The following is a 16,938-nucleotide window of genomic DNA, read 5'->3' on the forward strand; positions in this document are numbered from 1 at the left end:
TGATACGGGACTATACACATTTCACAATGCCTGCGGATTACCAATCCACCGCCAGGGCATTGTCTCTTTCACCCTCTTCTCCGGATCCCATACCTTCATCTCCTAGCAGTGATGTTCACCCGCCCTGGAGTCGCGCCGGTAGGCGAAGCTCCGGCCGGTTGAGCGGGCAAGCTACAGGCTATCGCGAACAGATAATCCAACGCGGTACAGAGTTATATGTCCGTATGAATATGATATGGGAGGGGATGACTCCATTGAAGAAAATAGGGACTGTCTTCGCTGCTCTATTTGTGGGCGCATCTGGTATCGCGTTCATGGTGTTCACTGGGAAGTTGTTCATCTGGCTTGGCCCGGTCGCTGAGAAGTGGGAAACATCCTGGTTAGCCGCCTTCATCCTGTGGCTGTGTGTCTTTTTTGTCTCATTCCCGCCTCTTGTGGGTTGGTCTACATTTGGGACTGTGGCTGGTTTTATATTTGGTGTATGGAAAGGGTAAGAGATCGATCCATGTTATTTCATTTTACCTCCGAAAACAATGAAAACAGAAGGCTAACTCGATATCTCTTTTACAGATGGCTGATCTACGCTTCCGCAACAATTCTGGGGTCGACTGTCTCGTTTTATGTTTCGCGGACAATTCTATCTGGATTCGTCAAACGCCTTATGGAACATGACAAGAGGTTCGCTGCATTGGCCCTGACATTGAAGTATGATGGACTTAAGCTTCTTTGTATGATCCGTTTATGCCCGCTGCCCTACTCAATCTGCAACGGAGCTGTGTCCACATTTCCTACGGTGCAGCCATTGATGTATGGGCTTGCGACGGCCATCATCTCTCCCAAATTGTTGGTCCCTGCATTTATCGGTAGTCGGATTCGTCTGCTCTCCGAGAAGGGCGAGGAGATGAGCGCGGGATCCAAAGCCGTGAACATCTGCAGTATTATCCTTACAGTCGGTATTGGAATCTTTACTGGGTGGTATATATACCAAAGGTTTGAGCCCCTAAAATCATCTGTTGTCAATATCTTGTGGACTCATGCTGATTTCTTTCTCCTTTTTTTTTAGAACTTTGGCTCGTGCAAAAGAACTTGAAGCCCAGGAGCGTGCGGATATCCGGGATTCTCTCCAAGCTGATCATGCGGCGCACCGCCCTCATCGTAGGTTTTCGGAAGATCCTGATGTGAACAAAGCCTCTACTACGCTCGCAAGAGACGAAGAAGAGCGACTTGGATTCACTGATTTGGACGATGACAATGTTGACCTGGTCTTGGGTGACGATAGCGACAGTGACCAGCCGGGGCCTTGGAAAAACTCGACCAGAAGATCATATCACGATGAGTTCACCGATAATGACTCGGATGGGTTCGCAGGGGAGGATGAGGCATATGGTCTGCACACTCATGTTCAAAACTAGATAACCCAAATAAATAAAGTAGATCCCTTGATCTTATAAAAGTGAAGAAACATAGCAGAGAACAGCCGTCGTTGACGAACTTGCCGCAACCTGCCGGACTGAGAAATACGCCCCGCCCCGAGGAATCAAGCCAGGGTTTTTCTACTCTGGTCATCACACTGTCTCTTCCATCAAGTTTCACAATCCAATTACAATTTCATTTAATTCATTTCAAGTCAAAATATTCTTGCTCGACTTGATGGGCCTGATTCTCAATTCTTGAGGTTTTTTTGTGGGGGGGAAACTCGATGTATGTCCTGATATCCGTGCTTCCTCGGTCTTCTTCACAGATCTATTCTCTCATACTCCCTTGATCTTTTTTTACCATATTACATCTCATCTAACATAATCCTAGTTGATCCATTCGTTCAGCTTGTGTTCCTTCGGCTTGCCGCAGATCGAATTCCTATGACCGTATCATGGGTGAACGCCTGAATATTTGATATCCACACATTCTCGGGATAGAAAGGGACTGTCGACATCACATCTTCAAGTTCACAAACAACCTATTTGTTGACGTGGAATTTTCTTTCTTTTCTCTTTCTGTTGTCCTCGACACACTCTTTTGAGGGTCTACCTGCAGATACCCGTGTATCAACATGTATGGTGCAGCGTCCATGAGGTTCCAGGCGGCTGGAATCCCCCCAGATCAAGAATCATACATGAATCAATATGTCCCAAATCCCGAGATCACGGTGCAGGGCCAAGAACACCTTCTATCTGAACCGATCGCACTATCTGAACCTCCTGCGAAGCGACTGCGCATCACGCACAAGGCTTACGAAGCAGCTTCGACATCAATTGCCCTGGGAAATCTAGAGCACAACAACCCCAACTCGCAGAGCTTCCTATCTGATGGATCCCACGTTGTTGGTTCAGCGGAGAGGCTGTATGCCGGTGGCAGCAGTAGTACCCCGAATGAGTCAACAACCTCAACCGACTTGACATCTTCCTTTGAACTAAAAGCATCTACATCGCCCCCTCCCAATCCCTTACAGTCTCTTCCTGGGAAGTCAGCTGTGTTTGGACCGAATGTATTGGAAAGCGGGAAAGTTGATTTGTCTAAATGTCGACCTCGATCGTCCATCCCATCTAAAATCCACCCCTCTGTTTACGGCGGGCAGTGCGTTAGAGCAGCGTACGCATCACGGCTGAACCCATATGCTCTCCACAGACAAGAACAAGAATTTCTACAGGACCACCTATGCCACGTTCACGTCACAATCTACCTTAACATACGAAATGGAATCTTGCTACTCTGGGGGAGAAATCCCATGGTGGCTGTTACCAGGGAAGAAGCGCTCGGATGTGCCAAAGATTACCGATGGATGAATCTGGCTTCGTTTGCTTACGACTGGCTCGCACGAAATGGCTACATTAATCACGGATGCGTGGAGGCTCCATTGGCCCCGGTGAAACCCAAACGTGGAAGACGAAAAGAGGGACCTACAATCGTTGTAATCGGTGCTGGAATGGCAGGTCTGGGGTGTGCACGTCAATTGGAGAGCCTTTTCCGCCAATACCGTGATTCAAATGCCATGCCCCGAGTCATTCTCCTCGAGGGGCGTCGAAGAGTAGGTGGACGCATTTATTCGCATCCGTTGCACAGTCTCAAGTCTGAAACCCTGCCTGATGGGCTTGTTCCAAAGGCGGAAATGGGTGCTCAGATCATTGTCGGCTTCGATCATGGCAACCCGCTGGACCAGATAGTTCGTGGCCAGCTGGCACTTCACTACCACAAGATACGGGATGTTTCGACGATTTACGACATTGATGGATCACCCGTGAACGAGGTTCAGGATGCCATGGCAGAAAAGCTCTACAACGATTTGCTCGATCGAACCGGATTCTACCGTCACAAAGCAAAGATTATGCCCACAGCCCAAGGAAACCGCGACATGATTGATGCTGGCCGCGAATCGGCGGTGGATGATGGACTCACCGTGCGACAATACGAAGAGGCGAGGGCAGCTGGGACAATAGATCTATTGGTCCCCACAAAGCGAGTTCGACGAGGAATAAAGCACAAGACTGCCGAAAATGAGCCATCCGTTGATGTGGCAAGCGATCTAGCTGGCAATTCGGAAGATGACCCGGCAGCATTGACCTGTCAGACAACTGGATGGAAGCTTAACCCAGGATACACCGTTAACGACACCATTGAACTGGACCAGATTGCTAAGGCCTCCCAGGCGCAGACTCTCGGTGCAGTGATGGACGAGGGTGTCAAACAATATGAAAACATGCTTCCAGTAACAACGAAGGATATGCGGTTGATGAATTGGCATTTCGCCAACCTTGAGTACGCCAATGCAACCAACGTGAACAGACTTAGCCTATCGGGATGGGACCAGGACATCGGAAATGAGTTCGAGGGTGAACATTCCCAGGTCATTGGTGGCTACCAGCAATTACCCTACGGGCTGTACATGCTGCCAGAAAAGCTCGATGTCCGCACCGGCAAGATTGTTACCGAAATCTCTTACGACACAACTAGGTCCAACAAAAATCAAAAGGCAGTTGTCCAGTGCGAGGATGGAGAAAAGTTCATGGCAGATCATGTCGTCTTCACCGGTTCCCTTGGGGTCTTGAAGCAGCAGAAAATTAAGTTCGAGCCTCCTCTTCCGGACTGGAAGCGTGGCGCAATCGACAGACTGGGATTCGGAATAATGAACAAGGTCGTTTTAGTGTTTGAAGAGCCGTTCTGGGACACCAAGCGAGATATGTTTGGTCTACTCCGTGAACCGGATAACCCTGCTTCTATGGTTCAAGAAGACTATGCGGCAAACCGCGGTCGATTCTATCTGTTCTGGAATGTCATGAAGACTACCGGGCTCCCATGCTTGATTGCCCTCATGGCTGGTGATGCAGCCCACCAAGCAGAATCTACGCCCGACGAAGAAATCATTACGGAGGTCACTGGTCAACTGCGAAACGTTTTCAAACACACCACAGTTCCCGATCCTCTGGAGACTATCATCACCCGCTGGGGTCAGGACCCATTCACATACGGCAGCTACTCTTACGTGGCCGCCGAAGCCTTCCCAGATGACTACGACCTGATGGCTCGGTCAATCGGCAACCTCCACTTCGCCGGCGAAGCCACCTGCGGCACCCATCCAGCAACCGTCCACGGAGCGTATCTGTCAGGCCTTCGCGCAGCATCAGAAATAATCGAGCCGGTATCTGGACCCATCACGATGCCTCACCCCCTCGTCCCGGAGAAGTCAAAGGTAACTCGAAGCAAATCCTCCACGCCAAACGGCGCAACCACCAAGAAAACAAGGACAAGAGGCAGTTCATCCCTCTCCTCCACCGAAAGCCCAACAATCACCCAACAAAAACCCCCCTCGACCTCCACCTCCCGCAAACCAACCTCAACCGAAAAATCCCGCCGCGACGCCTACGACCAAGCCCTATGGACAACAATCTACGCCGAACTCGGCTCCGCACCACCACGCCCCGCAAAATCAGGCCTAAACCCCTTCCTCTTCTACCAAAAAGACTACTGGGCGCGTTGCCGCGACCAATGCGACGAAGCCCGTCGCGCAGCATCAAACAACCCCAACGCAAAGGCTCCGCGTGACGAGATCCGCGCCGCGCTGGGCCAGATGTGGCGCTCTGCAACGCCAGCCGAAAAATCCCCATACCTTGAACAGACAGAGATCAACCGTCGTGCTAATGCCGAGGGTTGGGATAAGTGGAAGGTTGACGTTGCTGAGTGGGAGCGGAAGACTTTTATCGTTAAGGATCGCTGGTGTGCGGAGAATCCGTTTGATGATTGGGTTGTGCCGGAATATCTTACTGAAAATGCGCCGTCGGTGCCGGTGCTTGCCACTGCCTTTACGACTGCTGTGCCTGCTGTGAAGTCTGAGAAATGAGCATTTATCGGTGTTTTGTGGTGCTGGGGATTTATCGTTAATGGGTAGACTATCTGCGTAGACAAAGTTAAAGGAAAGAAGGTAATTTCGTCTCTATGGAGAGATTATTTGTGATGAGTATTGTTTCAGCCTTATTGATATCAATGAATGACAGTTTTAATTCTAGTGATCATACTTATGCAGATAAGTAACAGAACCTTACAAGGTTGTAAAGGTATGGAAGATGACATAGGAGCTTCTCTTTTTCTTCTATTTCTATCTCTAAGGGTATAGGCATCCCAAGCAGAGCAACTGATATAAAACCACAGACCACTTGCAGACCACTTGACTTCCTCTTCCATGAGACACGGGTAACTGGAACAAGGAACAAGAAAAAGAAAAAAAGACGTAAGGAAATCCCATCGAAAATATGCACGGGGAATTTAGAAATGAGATATCGCATAAAACAGATATAAGTCTAGAAGCAAGAAGAATCCTCGACACACCGGCCAAACATCATGTTTTCATGTATCATGGCAATGAAAAACGGGAGAGAAAAGTGGGAGAATAGGTGTATATGTATTTAGAGAGCAGGCTTGGCCTCCTGGTGAGTCTCGGTCTCGGAGAGGAACTTTTCAGCCTCGAGGGCGGCGACACAGCCAGATCCTGTTAAATTGAGTTAGCGAAATGCAGTTATTATAATGGAGATACCGGAGTATGAACATACCGGCACTGGTGATAGCCTGGCGGTAACGCTTATCCTGAACATCACCGCAGGCGAAGACACCCTCGATGTTAGTGAAGCTAGTACCGGGCTTGGTGACGATGTAACCTTCGTCATCGAGCTCAACCTGTCCCTTAACAAGAGCGTTGGCGGGGTCGTGACCAACAGCATAGAAGAGACCGTTGGCATCAACGACCTCCTCGGTGTTGGAGACAACATCCTTGACACGGAGGTGTGTCATGAGACCGTTAGGCTTGTCCTCACCGAGAACCTCAGTGGCGACAGTGTTGAAGCGGACCTTGCACTTGGGGTGGGCAAGGAGACGGTCAGCCATGACCTTAGAGGCACGGAGCTTGTCCTTGCGAACGAGAACTGTCACGCTGCTACCGTACTTGGCGAGGAACATGGCCTCCTCAGCGGCGGAGTCACCACCGCCAATGACGTAGAGGGGCTTGTTACGGAAAATGGGCACGGCACCGTCACAGACGGCACAGGCACTGATTCCGTTTTGCCAGTAGGTCTCCTCGCCGGGGAGGTTGAGACGGCGGGCGTTGGCGCCTGTGGCGATGATGACGGCGTCAGCAGTGCGGACGGGCTCGCTGCCCTCGTCGTCGTTCCACTCGGTCCACATCTTGAAGGGCCGGGAGGAAAGGTCAAGCTTTGAGATGGTCTCGGTGATGATCTCGGTGCCGAAGCGCTCGGACTGTGCGCGCATGTTGTCCATCAGCTCGGCGCCGCCGATGCCGTTGGGGAATCCGGGGAAGTTCTCGACATCAGTGGTCGTAGTAAGCTGACCACCGGCAGCGGTGCCGTTGGCGAGCATGCCCTCGTAGAGAACTGGCTGGAGCTCTGCGCGAGAGAGATAGATAGCGGCAGTGTGGGCACCAGGGCCGGAGCCGATAACTGTGGGGGGAAGTGGTTAAAACTTTGATATTGGGGGAATTTGGGTGATTTAGATCATTCGATCCACTCAATGAACCACTTACCGACTACTTGGGAGTGCACCATTCTGGCGGTGTTTGAAGTGACGCGCAAGGGCGTCGGAAACGACTTAGAGAAGACTGAGGCCGAAGGAGGAGATTGTTGGTGAAGGGTAGTGGCCGCAGTAGCAGTCAATCCAATGGATCGAAGGGAGGGAAAACGACGAAAGGCGGAGGAAAACAGCTTGAAGGTATTTCTGGGAAGTGGAGGAAGAAGAGGAGAGGGAGGGGAGTTATAATATCTTTTCTCGGAGGGGCAGTGGAGACCGGGATTATTAGGTGATAGGTAGGTGATGAAGGTTGATTGATAAACCGGCAATAAGATCAGAGAGACTGGACCCTCAGGACGGGATGCGATTGGATTCTTTGTCTTTCTGAGGTTTCCAGACCACAGGATATTAGAGATAATTCGTTTAAACTAGGCGATTTAAGGCGATTTACAAGGCAATTCAAGTCGGCTGAATCAGGTTGCGCATCGAGGCTCCGGGGCTTTCTAAGCATATATCACGTGAGCGGTCGAGACCGCTGATGTAATCTCATCAGATCACCCCCCGAGGCACTTCTTCCGGCCCGAATTTGTATACATACTTCGGCTTTACTTGAGAGATTGATTGATAGAATGAACATCACATGTCAGTTTGAACCTCGCTAAACTTAGGGGAATCATATATCAAACACAAAAAAAAAAACACTATCATACTCAAGTCATAAAAATCCATACAAATCATCAGATCGCAAAAAGAAAATGTCACCAGCCAACGTCAATGACACAATCATGTCAATATAGTACATTAGATTACGCCGAACCACTTCTTTCGTGGACGGCTATGCTCCTCGGGACTGGGGGAATCTTCAGTCATCATATTCGGTGGCAGACGTTGAGGGACTTCTCCGTCAGAATCTCCACCATCCTCTTCACTCCCAGGGTATCCCTCGTACTGTGGTTGGTGTTGTTGGCTAGTGGCGGCGTTAGCCCGGGTATTATTGATCAGGTCATGGTCTTCGTAATAGTCTTGTTCGTCGTCATCACTGTAATCTTCTTCTGCTTCAGGCTGTGCATCTGCTTCTCCGTTGTTCTTTTTGCGGCGGGGCAGGAACTTTCTCCAGCCCTTGACAATCTGCGCTGGGGGCGGGTCGTACTCGGTTCCGTTGTAGTGAAGTGCTGGAACGAGCAGTTTGTAGGGTGTGGTGACACCCGATGGGTCTTGTGGGCTGATCTCTAAGTTCAAAGTGATGGCGAGCCCGCCTTCGAGGTTGATGTAGACGCCTGCGCCGTCATCGCCCTGCTTCGCGGTTTTCTTTGCCGCTTTTTGGCTGAGATTCGTCAGTCGTCGGTGGAAGCTACCGGGTCTTGGAGGTGCACCGGCCCCAGTTCCTGGGAAATAGCTGTCCCCGTTCTCGTGGGGCTGGACCGGTCCGTCAACACTTGCACGTCGATTGAAAGCGGCCTCGTCGCCTCGATTGAAACTCATGGTCCTCGTAGGAGGTGGTCCACGAGTGGAAAGGCGCCTGAGAATACTAGGCTTTTCGGTAGACCCCTTGTCTCCACGACCCAGCGACAATGTTCGCTGCAGCTTATTTGGCCGAGGCGGTGGGGTCTCTGTCATTTCCGACTCAGGTGTATCAGGTGGAGTGGAACCGGGCTTATATTCACGGATCGAGCACCAGTTTCGCCGAGGTAGTAGTCGTTTATTGTTTCGAGCCTTGCCATTCACATCTTGGATAAAGATGGGGACGACATCCTCGTCTGTGTTCGAGTCCATGTGGTGGACTGTATTCCGCTTGTTGAGCATATCCGCAATGAGATCGGTCTCCGGAATGTCTGCAATAGCAGATGAGATGACATTCGGCATGTATCGATAATCCTGGTCTTTGGCGATATTCAATTTAGGATTCGAATAGAACTGCCCGACTGCTGCGAGGTGGACATCACCGCTGAAGGATTGAGTTAGTTTCATCGTTTGGAGTTTTGGTTTCCGTTAAGCAAATTTCCTGGTCTTACCTGAGTATTGTAATCCGGACTGACTTCTCTGCGGCCAGATCCTGAAGATCTTCAACCAACCATGTGCGCTCGGACTTGAGGTGCTTGCCAGCCCAATGGTCATCGAAGACCTCCACGTTTCCACCAGATCGATTTACAAGCCCACCAAGTACTCCAGCCTTGCCGAGTGACTTGCGGCTGTTCATGAAATTGCGGAGCATTGCCTGGAGTCAACGTTAGTTTTAGGTTTGGTTAAAGATAGAAGAAAGCAGATTACATACCCCTCGGGGATAGGCAACAGGAACACTTGAAAGAACGATCAAGTGCTTTGTCTCTCCTTTCATAATCTCCTTGTGGCAGCGGTCCCACAATAAATCACAGGTCTCTTCGCTGAGAACCTCATTGCTCTGGAAGGACGTGTTAGCATAGTCCACAAGTCGGAAAATCGGAGTAATCATACCCGTCGCTCAGTGCGGCAGTCAAGGCCCAAGAATGAAACTCCTTGACCAAGAGACATGAACAGGTTTCGGCTTTGCTGTTCAATATATGGGCCAGGATGGGCACCAAGAAGCCAGCTGGGTTCATCTGTCTCGGTTTCATCGGGGACACTGTGGTGCTGGAACAGCAGGTAATACTTGAAAGCAATCTTTCCAATTCCAGAGATAACAGCAGTCTGCATGAAATCATCATGGTAAGAACCGAAGCCTTCAAAGATTTCATGATCATTCCACATGTTGACCATGGGAATCTGAGAGTTCGCCAAAGAGAAGAGGCCCTGGGAGAACCATGCAGCATAGCGCTCGAGGTAGAACTGCTCCAATTCAGCGCGGAATTCAGCAGTGAATGACGCTCCATATCTCTCGGCAGCGTTTTTAATCTTAATCCATTCTTGGAAGAACGCTGACTCTGTAATACCCGCGTCATTGAAGATTTGATCGCCTCCACCGATCATCACATGGAACGGACGAGTCTGATGCTCGTTAAGGATATCTCGCCAAAGCGGGTCGGGCCCGCAGACTCGATCAGAGTCCGCAGAGGGGGTGAACCCGTTACCACTGTGGAACATTATGTTCATGGATTCTCCGGCCGGAGGCACCCAGAATCCCAAGGCGGGTCCCTGGTTGATCCGATAGGCGATTCGCTGTTGCGTTGTGCTAAGTTCAACCTCTAGGTTGAATCGCCAGAATGTCACATCTCTTGCGGCATCAGCGTACAGACGGGCTCCTGGGATGTCTCGATGCAGACTTGCCGTCTCACCGTCGACGGCATGCATCCGGTTGGAAGGCATCGGTTGTTTGACGCCTTCGCTGGTATAGTCGATCATGCTAGGTGAGAGCTCGTAGATGCCATCGTCATTCTCGACAAAAGATAGGTCGACTTGTTCCTCGACATGTTCAACTGGTTTCACATAAAGGGGCCGCCCGTCACGGCCAACTTTCATGAGCCCGGCCGTTGGGTCGACATATTCGGGAGCCAGTTGCATTCCATCTTCATGACTGATCTCCACGGGTGGAGGAGGAAGAAGATCCATCGGCTGAGAGAATAGTCTCAGTGTGGGTGGAGTCTCGTAGGATGAGCGAGAATCTTTAGTCACTATCATGATAGATCCTCGCCATATATCTTTGTCAATGGGGCCGCTGGCTCCATCAACCCTAACTCGCTTGATACCTGTGTATCGTAGCAAAGGTCCACATCGCAAGAAGAGGTTGGGTTGGAAGTTCTTGTGCTCAGTTACTCCTAGCGGGCGTTAGTAAATGCACTTGATGATTTTGTGACAAGAAATGTGTAGGTTGGAAACCAGGATCGCGGAGGAGCTTACCTATCGATTTCTGAGCAGGAGACTTGTAGTTCTTAGGAAGAGCCCTGCTCTTTCTACGATCTTTGCTACCGCCACCTTCCCACCACGCTTTGCTGCGCTCCATGTCAAAATTCTGGAAATCAAAGTCAGGGGCCGCAAGCCGCACAGGCTGTGCATTCCTCCATTCAAAGATTGGCGGGGGCGTAGGCGGTGGAACATTGAAAGACACAGACTGTTTCTTGGGCTTGACCTGCGACTCGGCACTATCCTGAGGCGCACGGGGTGCTGTTAAAAGTTCGTCTGTTGTCTCCGCTCTTAAGGCACCAGGAGCTTGCGTAGGTCGAGGACCTGCTTGAGAGATCGAGCGACTGTGGTTGATATTGTGGGCAGCTGTTGATTTTGCGGCAGGTCCGCTCACTGTGACTGATCGTCTAGGCACATTGCCCATCTTAGCTGATGATGGGATAGCGGCTTCCGCGCGTGTATATTGAGGATCCTCGGGGCGGCGGATAGATGGATACTGAGGATTTGTAGAAACTGTCCTGCTGTGACGCACAGCTGTGTTTTGTGGTTGTCGCTGTTGTGGTGGTGCAGCCGCATGTCCATTTCGCATGCCATTCCCAATTGGAACTTCCTTCTGCTCATTGTTTTTGGCTGCGCCGGTTGGTTGATTTTCTGGCTGCGTACGCTGTGCTGACGCTTCGCGAGCTACGGCTGCCATCAATTCGGCTTTCTCTTGCTCGGCCTTCTTGCGCGCCATTCGCTCCCGGGCTTTGATTTCCGCCTGTTGTACTCGTGCCCGCTTCTCTTCCTTGCTGATTCCAGTCAAAGTTACTTCCAACTTTTGAAGAGGCGATCGCTCTGATGCCCAATCTCGCCGCGAGTCACTGGCGGAGACCGAACGTGTGGTGTTGGACCGAGTCGAGGGCGAAGACACAGCCGGTGCAGGCGGTGGTGACTGGACATGAATCTCAGGCATGGCTGCACTGGGTTCTGGAGAATAGGGCTCTGTGGGAAGACCTCGGGGGGTGGTAGATTCTTCTGATAATTTGGAGGTCAATGGAGGAATTGGCTTGCGAGTTGTATAATTCAGGTTTCCCTCAAGCTGGTTTCGGGCTCTGGCTGAGAAAGACCTGTCCGTCTGCCCTGACGGATGGGCAGCTCTTTCGTTGGTGTGAGCTGTCTCTGGCTCATCATATTCTACCTCATGTTCATAGCTTTCCGTGGAAGGAGCCTTTTTGCGATTGCGCCTTCCTTGAGCTCTTTGCGCTCCGCTGGCAATGTGGGGGTTCGAGCTGCCGTTTGCCATATCGGGCGATCCACGCATTGCCGTAGCAGCCATGATGTTGTGTATTTGCGCCCAAACTCAAGGAAATAATCGAGAGAGAGAAAAAAAAGCGTTGATAGGGCGCCAAGTATGTGCAATTGTGAACCCAACTAGAACCAATATCGTTAATGTCGGTCCTAAAGGCAACACGGGCAGATTTAGGGGAAATTGCCGTACTTGGTTTTCCTCGAAATAGATGAAACAGGTTCAATCGATTTGATCTGATGCCTAACGCAGGGTCACTACACCATGGCCCGAGCTGATTCGCAGGCAACAAGCCAAGTTGGGCGGGGGTATAGCGGCGGTGACAAGGAAGCCAGCCTGTATAAAAGGTGAACAGGTCAACGCCGGGATAGGGGTATCAATGGGATGGTAGAAGATGAGATGAAAAAGAAAAAAGATTTCAATCAAGTCCAGCAAAGCAAAAAAAGAAAAGAAAAAAAAAAAACAAGGCAAGGCCTATACACCCGATATCCCGGTGGCTGGTTATCCCCAGCCTTCGCGCGGGGCCATTGTCATACGAAGGCTTTATCAAGGGCTTTGATCCCTGGGGAAGCAATACTTATGCACGATTCTATGTTAGAATTAATATCAAATATTCAAAAAGTGAACGATAGAAGTATAGAAATATAGAAATAAAGAAATAAAGAATATGTAGAATTAAGCATAATCCTTAAATTTGGTACGGGGATTGGAATGAGCTATTGTTAGACTCTACATACTTGTTTATCTACGGAGTACGAGCACATATAGAAGAACCTAGATACTAGGGAACTACGAATGTCTCACGGCTACCTACAACATAATTATTGCATATAAGTAACATATACTACATATATATAGTTACTATTACTAGTAGTAAGTTGCTCGAAGTTTTGTTGTTTGGCTATCCTATTTCAGGTGCCGCTTTTAAGTACTCTCGGTGACTGGGTATATTTCAGTCCGGGATCAGGCTCCTGTGTAGCCCTAGGCCGTGCTCAGTTCTACCCGTAATAAAGCGGCAAGAGGTTGGAAGTGAAAAGGGAAATCCAAGCAGTCTATGTTGTTCATGCAAGGACGTGAACTATTTAATTCCTGCAGTTGATAGTTAATGATTGATGAACTAACAAATACTAAGCAGCAGTCGAGGTATCAATTTCAATAATGACAGTATCCTTTATGCCAATCGTTGGCATACAATATATGTACGTATGCCTCCAGGGCTGGCCAAGGCCGTATCTACGTAAGCTAAGCCACCTGGGCAGGCCTAGGCAAGTAAGTAACTAATAACTAGTACGGAGTACAAAGTACGAAGTAGAAGCCGTGGCCTTAGAACGTTCCAAAACTTCTTTGATAATTAATAAAGAAAAAGACATATGTCCGAATAATACACAGTAAGCCAAGTCGAGCTCAATAGACCTGTCAGGAGCCTGAATAGGATCCCGTGTGGGTGGCCTCTGGCGATCCTCCTATTTGCCTACAACTTGGTGCCTTGGATTGTTACAACCTCCTCTTAACAACTATTTTGAAACCTTGGAAATAGCCTTGTTGGAGCTTATTTCCTTTTTTGTCCGCCTACACCCCTTACTACAACTCATCGAGTTGCTATTCAACGGTCCGGAACTGTTGATGGCAACCGCATGCTAGATACCTCGACCCTCACAACCTCCCTTAATCCGTTGCCTCGACCGAAAACAATTGATACCTCATCATGCGCATTGTCAGTGGCATCACCGCCACCCTAGGCCTTGCTGGTGCAGCGTCCGCAAACCTGCACCCTCGCTCTCAAGAAACCCGCGACTTCTTCGCCCTCCACCTCGATGATACCACCTCCCCTTCCCACATCGCACAGGTCCTCGGCGCACGCCACGAGGGCCAGATTGGTCAACTGGATGGCCACCACACTTTCTCATTACCGCGGGAGCAGACGGCCCAATTTGACACCTTGTTGAGCGATTTACGAACCAGGCGAAAGCTCCGGCGACGCTCCGACGGTGGAATCGATTCGCGCGGGACAAGTGATGATCCTCTAGACAAGATCCTATGGTCGCATAAGATTGCTCCGGCAAGACAGCGATTGCAGAAACGACTTCCGCCGGTCTCCGTACCCTACAAAACGCTCGACAAGAGGGAAAATGCGCAGTCCGTTGCTTTTCAGAAGAATGCCATGTCATCTCTAGGGATCACTGACCCGATCTTTAGAGAACAGTGGCACCTTCTCAACACATTGCAGCCCGGAAACGATCTCAATGTGACAGGATTGTGGTTGGAGGGGATAACCGGCAAGGGCGTTGCCACTGCAGTTGTCGACGATGGGTTGGACATGGATAGCAATGATCTCAAGCCCAACTACCTACCAGAGGGTTCTTGGGATTTCAACGAGGGACTCCCGGATCCCCGCCCTCTGCTTCTTGACGATAAGCATGGTACTCGATGCTGCGGCGAGATCGCAGCGGCGAAGAACGATGTTTGTGGAGTCGGTGTTGCATACGATAGCAAGATAGCCGGTATCCGGATCCTGTCCAAGCCTATCGATGATGTCGATGAAGCGGCGGCTATCAACTTCGCCTACCAAAAGAATGACATATATTCATGTTCATGGGGCCCCATGGACGATGGTGCTACTATGGATGCGCCTGGAATCTTGATCAAGCGAGCCATGGCCAATGGTATCCAAAAGGGCAGAGGGGGTAAAGGCTCAGTCTATGTCTTTGCCGCCGGTAACGGTGCAGCCTCCGGGGACAACTGCAACTTCGATGGATATACCAACAGTATCTACAGTATTACAGTGGGTGCCATTGACCGGGAGGGGAATCACCCTTCTTACTCCGAGTCATGCTCGGCCCAACTTGTGGTCGCATACAGTAGCGGCTCGGGCGATTATATTCACACTACCGACGTGGGTGCTAACAAGTGCTTCTCTGGGCATGGTGGCACCTCTGCGGCTGGTCCGCTGGCCGCAGGCAGCGTGGCGCTCGCGCTCAGCGCACGCCCGGAGCTGACCTGGCGTGATCTACAATACTTGATGGTGGAGACCGCCATCCCGGTGAGCGAAGATGACGGTAGTTGGCAGGTCCTGCCCTCTGGCCGCAAGTTCAGCCATGACTGGGGTTTCGGAAAGGTCGATACATATACCATGGTCCAGCTTGCTAAGACTTGGGACCTCGTGAAGCCACAAGCGTGGCTCCACTCGCCATGGCTGCGAGTGCATCAAGACATTCCCCAGGGTAATCAGGGGTTGCTCAGTCGCTATACAGTCACTGCCGATCAATTGAAGGAGGCCAACGTCGCCAAATTGGAACATGTCACTGTGACCATGAATGTCAATCACACCCGCCGCGGTGATATCAGCGTTGAGCTGCGCAGCCCTGGTGGAATCGTCAGCTACCTGAGCGTTGCCCGTGAAAAGGACAATATGCCTGTCGGATACGAGGATTGGACTTTCATGTCTGTTGCTCATTGGTATGTGCTGTCCTTCCAATTCCATGATATATACTTTTGCTAATTTATTCTTAGGGGTGAATCTCCTATTGGTGAATGGTCTATCATCGTGAAAGACTCCGATGTCAATGAACACTCCGGTACATTCATTGATTGGCGACTCAATCTGTGGGGTGAGGCCGCAGATGCAGCTAAACAAAAGCTTCACCCCCTGCCCGATGAGCATGACGACGACCATACATACGAGGATGCTCCTGTAGCCACGACTAGCATTACGTCGGCTCCAACAAAGACCGCAACCCCTGCCAACCCGGATAATCATCATGACCGGCCTGTGAACGCAAAGCCAAAGCCAACATCCACACCAGTTGAGCCCACACCAATCGAAGATTTGAAGCAGCCCACCAACACTACTGGTAGTGAAGCTGAAACCTCCTCCCCTTCTTCCGCCGACTCAGGCTATATATCCTCTTGGCTTCCCACTTTTGGTGCTTCGAAGCGCACCCAGATTTGGATTTATGCATCCTTGGCCATGATCATCACCTTCTTCATTGGATTGGGTGTCTACTTCCAGCTGCAGCGAATCAAGCGTCGTCGCACCACTGCTCACGACGACTACGAGTTTGAAATGATTGAGGATGAGGATGAGATGCAACCGATGACTGGAGCATCTGGTCGAACCCAGCGCCGTGGTGGTGAACTGTATAATGCGTTCGCTGGAGAGAGTGACGAAGAAATGTTCAGTGATGATGATGAGCCGTATCGTGATGGGTTGGCCAATACCCAGGAAAAGGACGGACAAGATGGAACGTCCCATGGTGGCCCCCACCAGGAAAAACCTTAATCTAATGCCGATAGTCATTTTGCATCTTGTTTGGTGTTGTTGATTGCTATATTGACTTGGTTGTTGAATTGGAGAGAATCGGTCACTGGGAATAGACGGGGTAGGGATACTAGGATCTGTCTGTATATCTACCATTCGACATAAATCCAAAAGCGTGCTGTGCATACTACAAAGATCGTTCTATCAAAATTGAAGCAATCCTCAAAGGACTTATTAGAATAATCGGCCGCTCGGCCTTTGTCCTCAATGATGATCTATTTAGGCCCGAACGATATCGGGGACGTTATGTGTAAGAACACTCCGATGTGTTTTTGGATGTTCTTTGGGATGTTCTTTGGGATGTTCTTTTCAGGCATATAGGAAGGTGATAAAAAGCATGAATTATGCAGACGACCTTCCTACATAATGTATCACCTTTGACAATCCAATATTTGCCAGGGACCGTGTTAATTCTAATAATAAAGCGATGATGACGTTCCGCTTCGGGAACTCCGCCTTGGGGAACGGCGATCATTGAACTCAGCTCCAACCTCCAAACTTCCCCCTCCATTCC

At 50.2% G+C, this 16,938-nt stretch overlaps 5 protein-coding genes across 5 annotated transcripts; 3 read left to right on the forward strand and 2 right to left on the reverse strand.

Annotated features, from left to right (window-relative positions):
• Positions 1 to 26: 26 nt before the first annotated feature.
• N7455_012433 (TVP38/TMEM64 family protein) lies at positions 27 to 1,412 on the forward strand (the record flags this gene model as incomplete). The annotated part of the gene is made up of 3 exons (XM_040952633.2): positions 27 to 490; positions 571 to 990; positions 1,064 to 1,412. 3 exons carry the CDS (start codon positions 27 to 29, stop codon positions 1,410 to 1,412), a joined length of 1,233 nt encoding a protein of 410 aa, XP_040816949.1.
• A 638-nt stretch (positions 1,413 to 2,050) lies between these two features.
• On the forward strand, positions 2,051 to 5,332 carry aof2 (putative lysine-specific histone demethylase Aof2; the record flags this gene model as incomplete). Its single annotated transcript, XM_040952595.2, has 1 exon — positions 2,051 to 5,332. One exon carries the CDS (start codon positions 2,051 to 2,053, stop codon positions 5,330 to 5,332), a length of 3,282 nt encoding a protein of 1,093 aa, XP_040816693.2.
• Positions 5,333 to 5,826: 494 nt separating this feature from the next.
• Positions 5,827 to 7,459, reverse strand: trr1 (thioredoxin-disulfide reductase TRR1). Its single transcript, XM_040952838.2, has 3 exons — positions 7,022 to 7,459; positions 6,039 to 6,938; positions 5,827 to 5,977 (listed from the first exon to the last, which is right to left on the reverse strand). Exons 1-3 carry the CDS (start codon positions 7,041 to 7,043, stop codon positions 5,895 to 5,897), a joined length of 1,005 nt encoding a protein of 334 aa, XP_040817041.1. The 5' UTR covers positions 7,044 to 7,459; the 3' UTR covers positions 5,827 to 5,894.
• A 177-nt stretch (positions 7,460 to 7,636) lies between these two features.
• On the reverse strand, positions 7,637 to 12,136 carry N7455_012436 (uncharacterized protein; the record flags this gene model as incomplete). Its single annotated transcript, XM_040952658.2, has 5 exons — positions 7,637 to 8,950; positions 9,018 to 9,220; positions 9,278 to 9,403; positions 9,457 to 10,733; positions 10,816 to 12,136. The coding sequence occupies 5 exons, from the start codon at positions 12,134 to 12,136 to the stop codon at positions 7,807 to 7,809; spliced, it is 4,071 nt and encodes a 1,356-aa protein (XP_040816926.2). The 3' UTR covers positions 7,637 to 7,806.
• A 1,341-nt stretch (positions 12,137 to 13,477) lies between these two features.
• Positions 13,478 to 16,385, forward strand: kexB (kexin kexB; the record flags this gene model as incomplete). Its single annotated transcript, XM_040952764.2, has 2 exons — positions 13,478 to 15,562; positions 15,617 to 16,385. The coding sequence occupies exons 1-2, from the start codon at positions 13,812 to 13,814 to the stop codon at positions 16,383 to 16,385; spliced, it is 2,520 nt and encodes an 839-aa protein (XP_040816718.2). The 5' UTR covers positions 13,478 to 13,811.
• Positions 16,386 to 16,938: the final 553 nt, after the last annotated feature.

The sequence above is a fragment of the Penicillium solitum genome (assembly GCF_028829755.1).
Source record: "Penicillium solitum strain IBT 25940 chromosome Unknown utg000009l_segment0_segment0, whole genome shotgun sequence".
Classification (NCBI taxonomy): domain Eukaryota; kingdom Fungi; phylum Ascomycota; class Eurotiomycetes; order Eurotiales; family Aspergillaceae; genus Penicillium; species Penicillium solitum.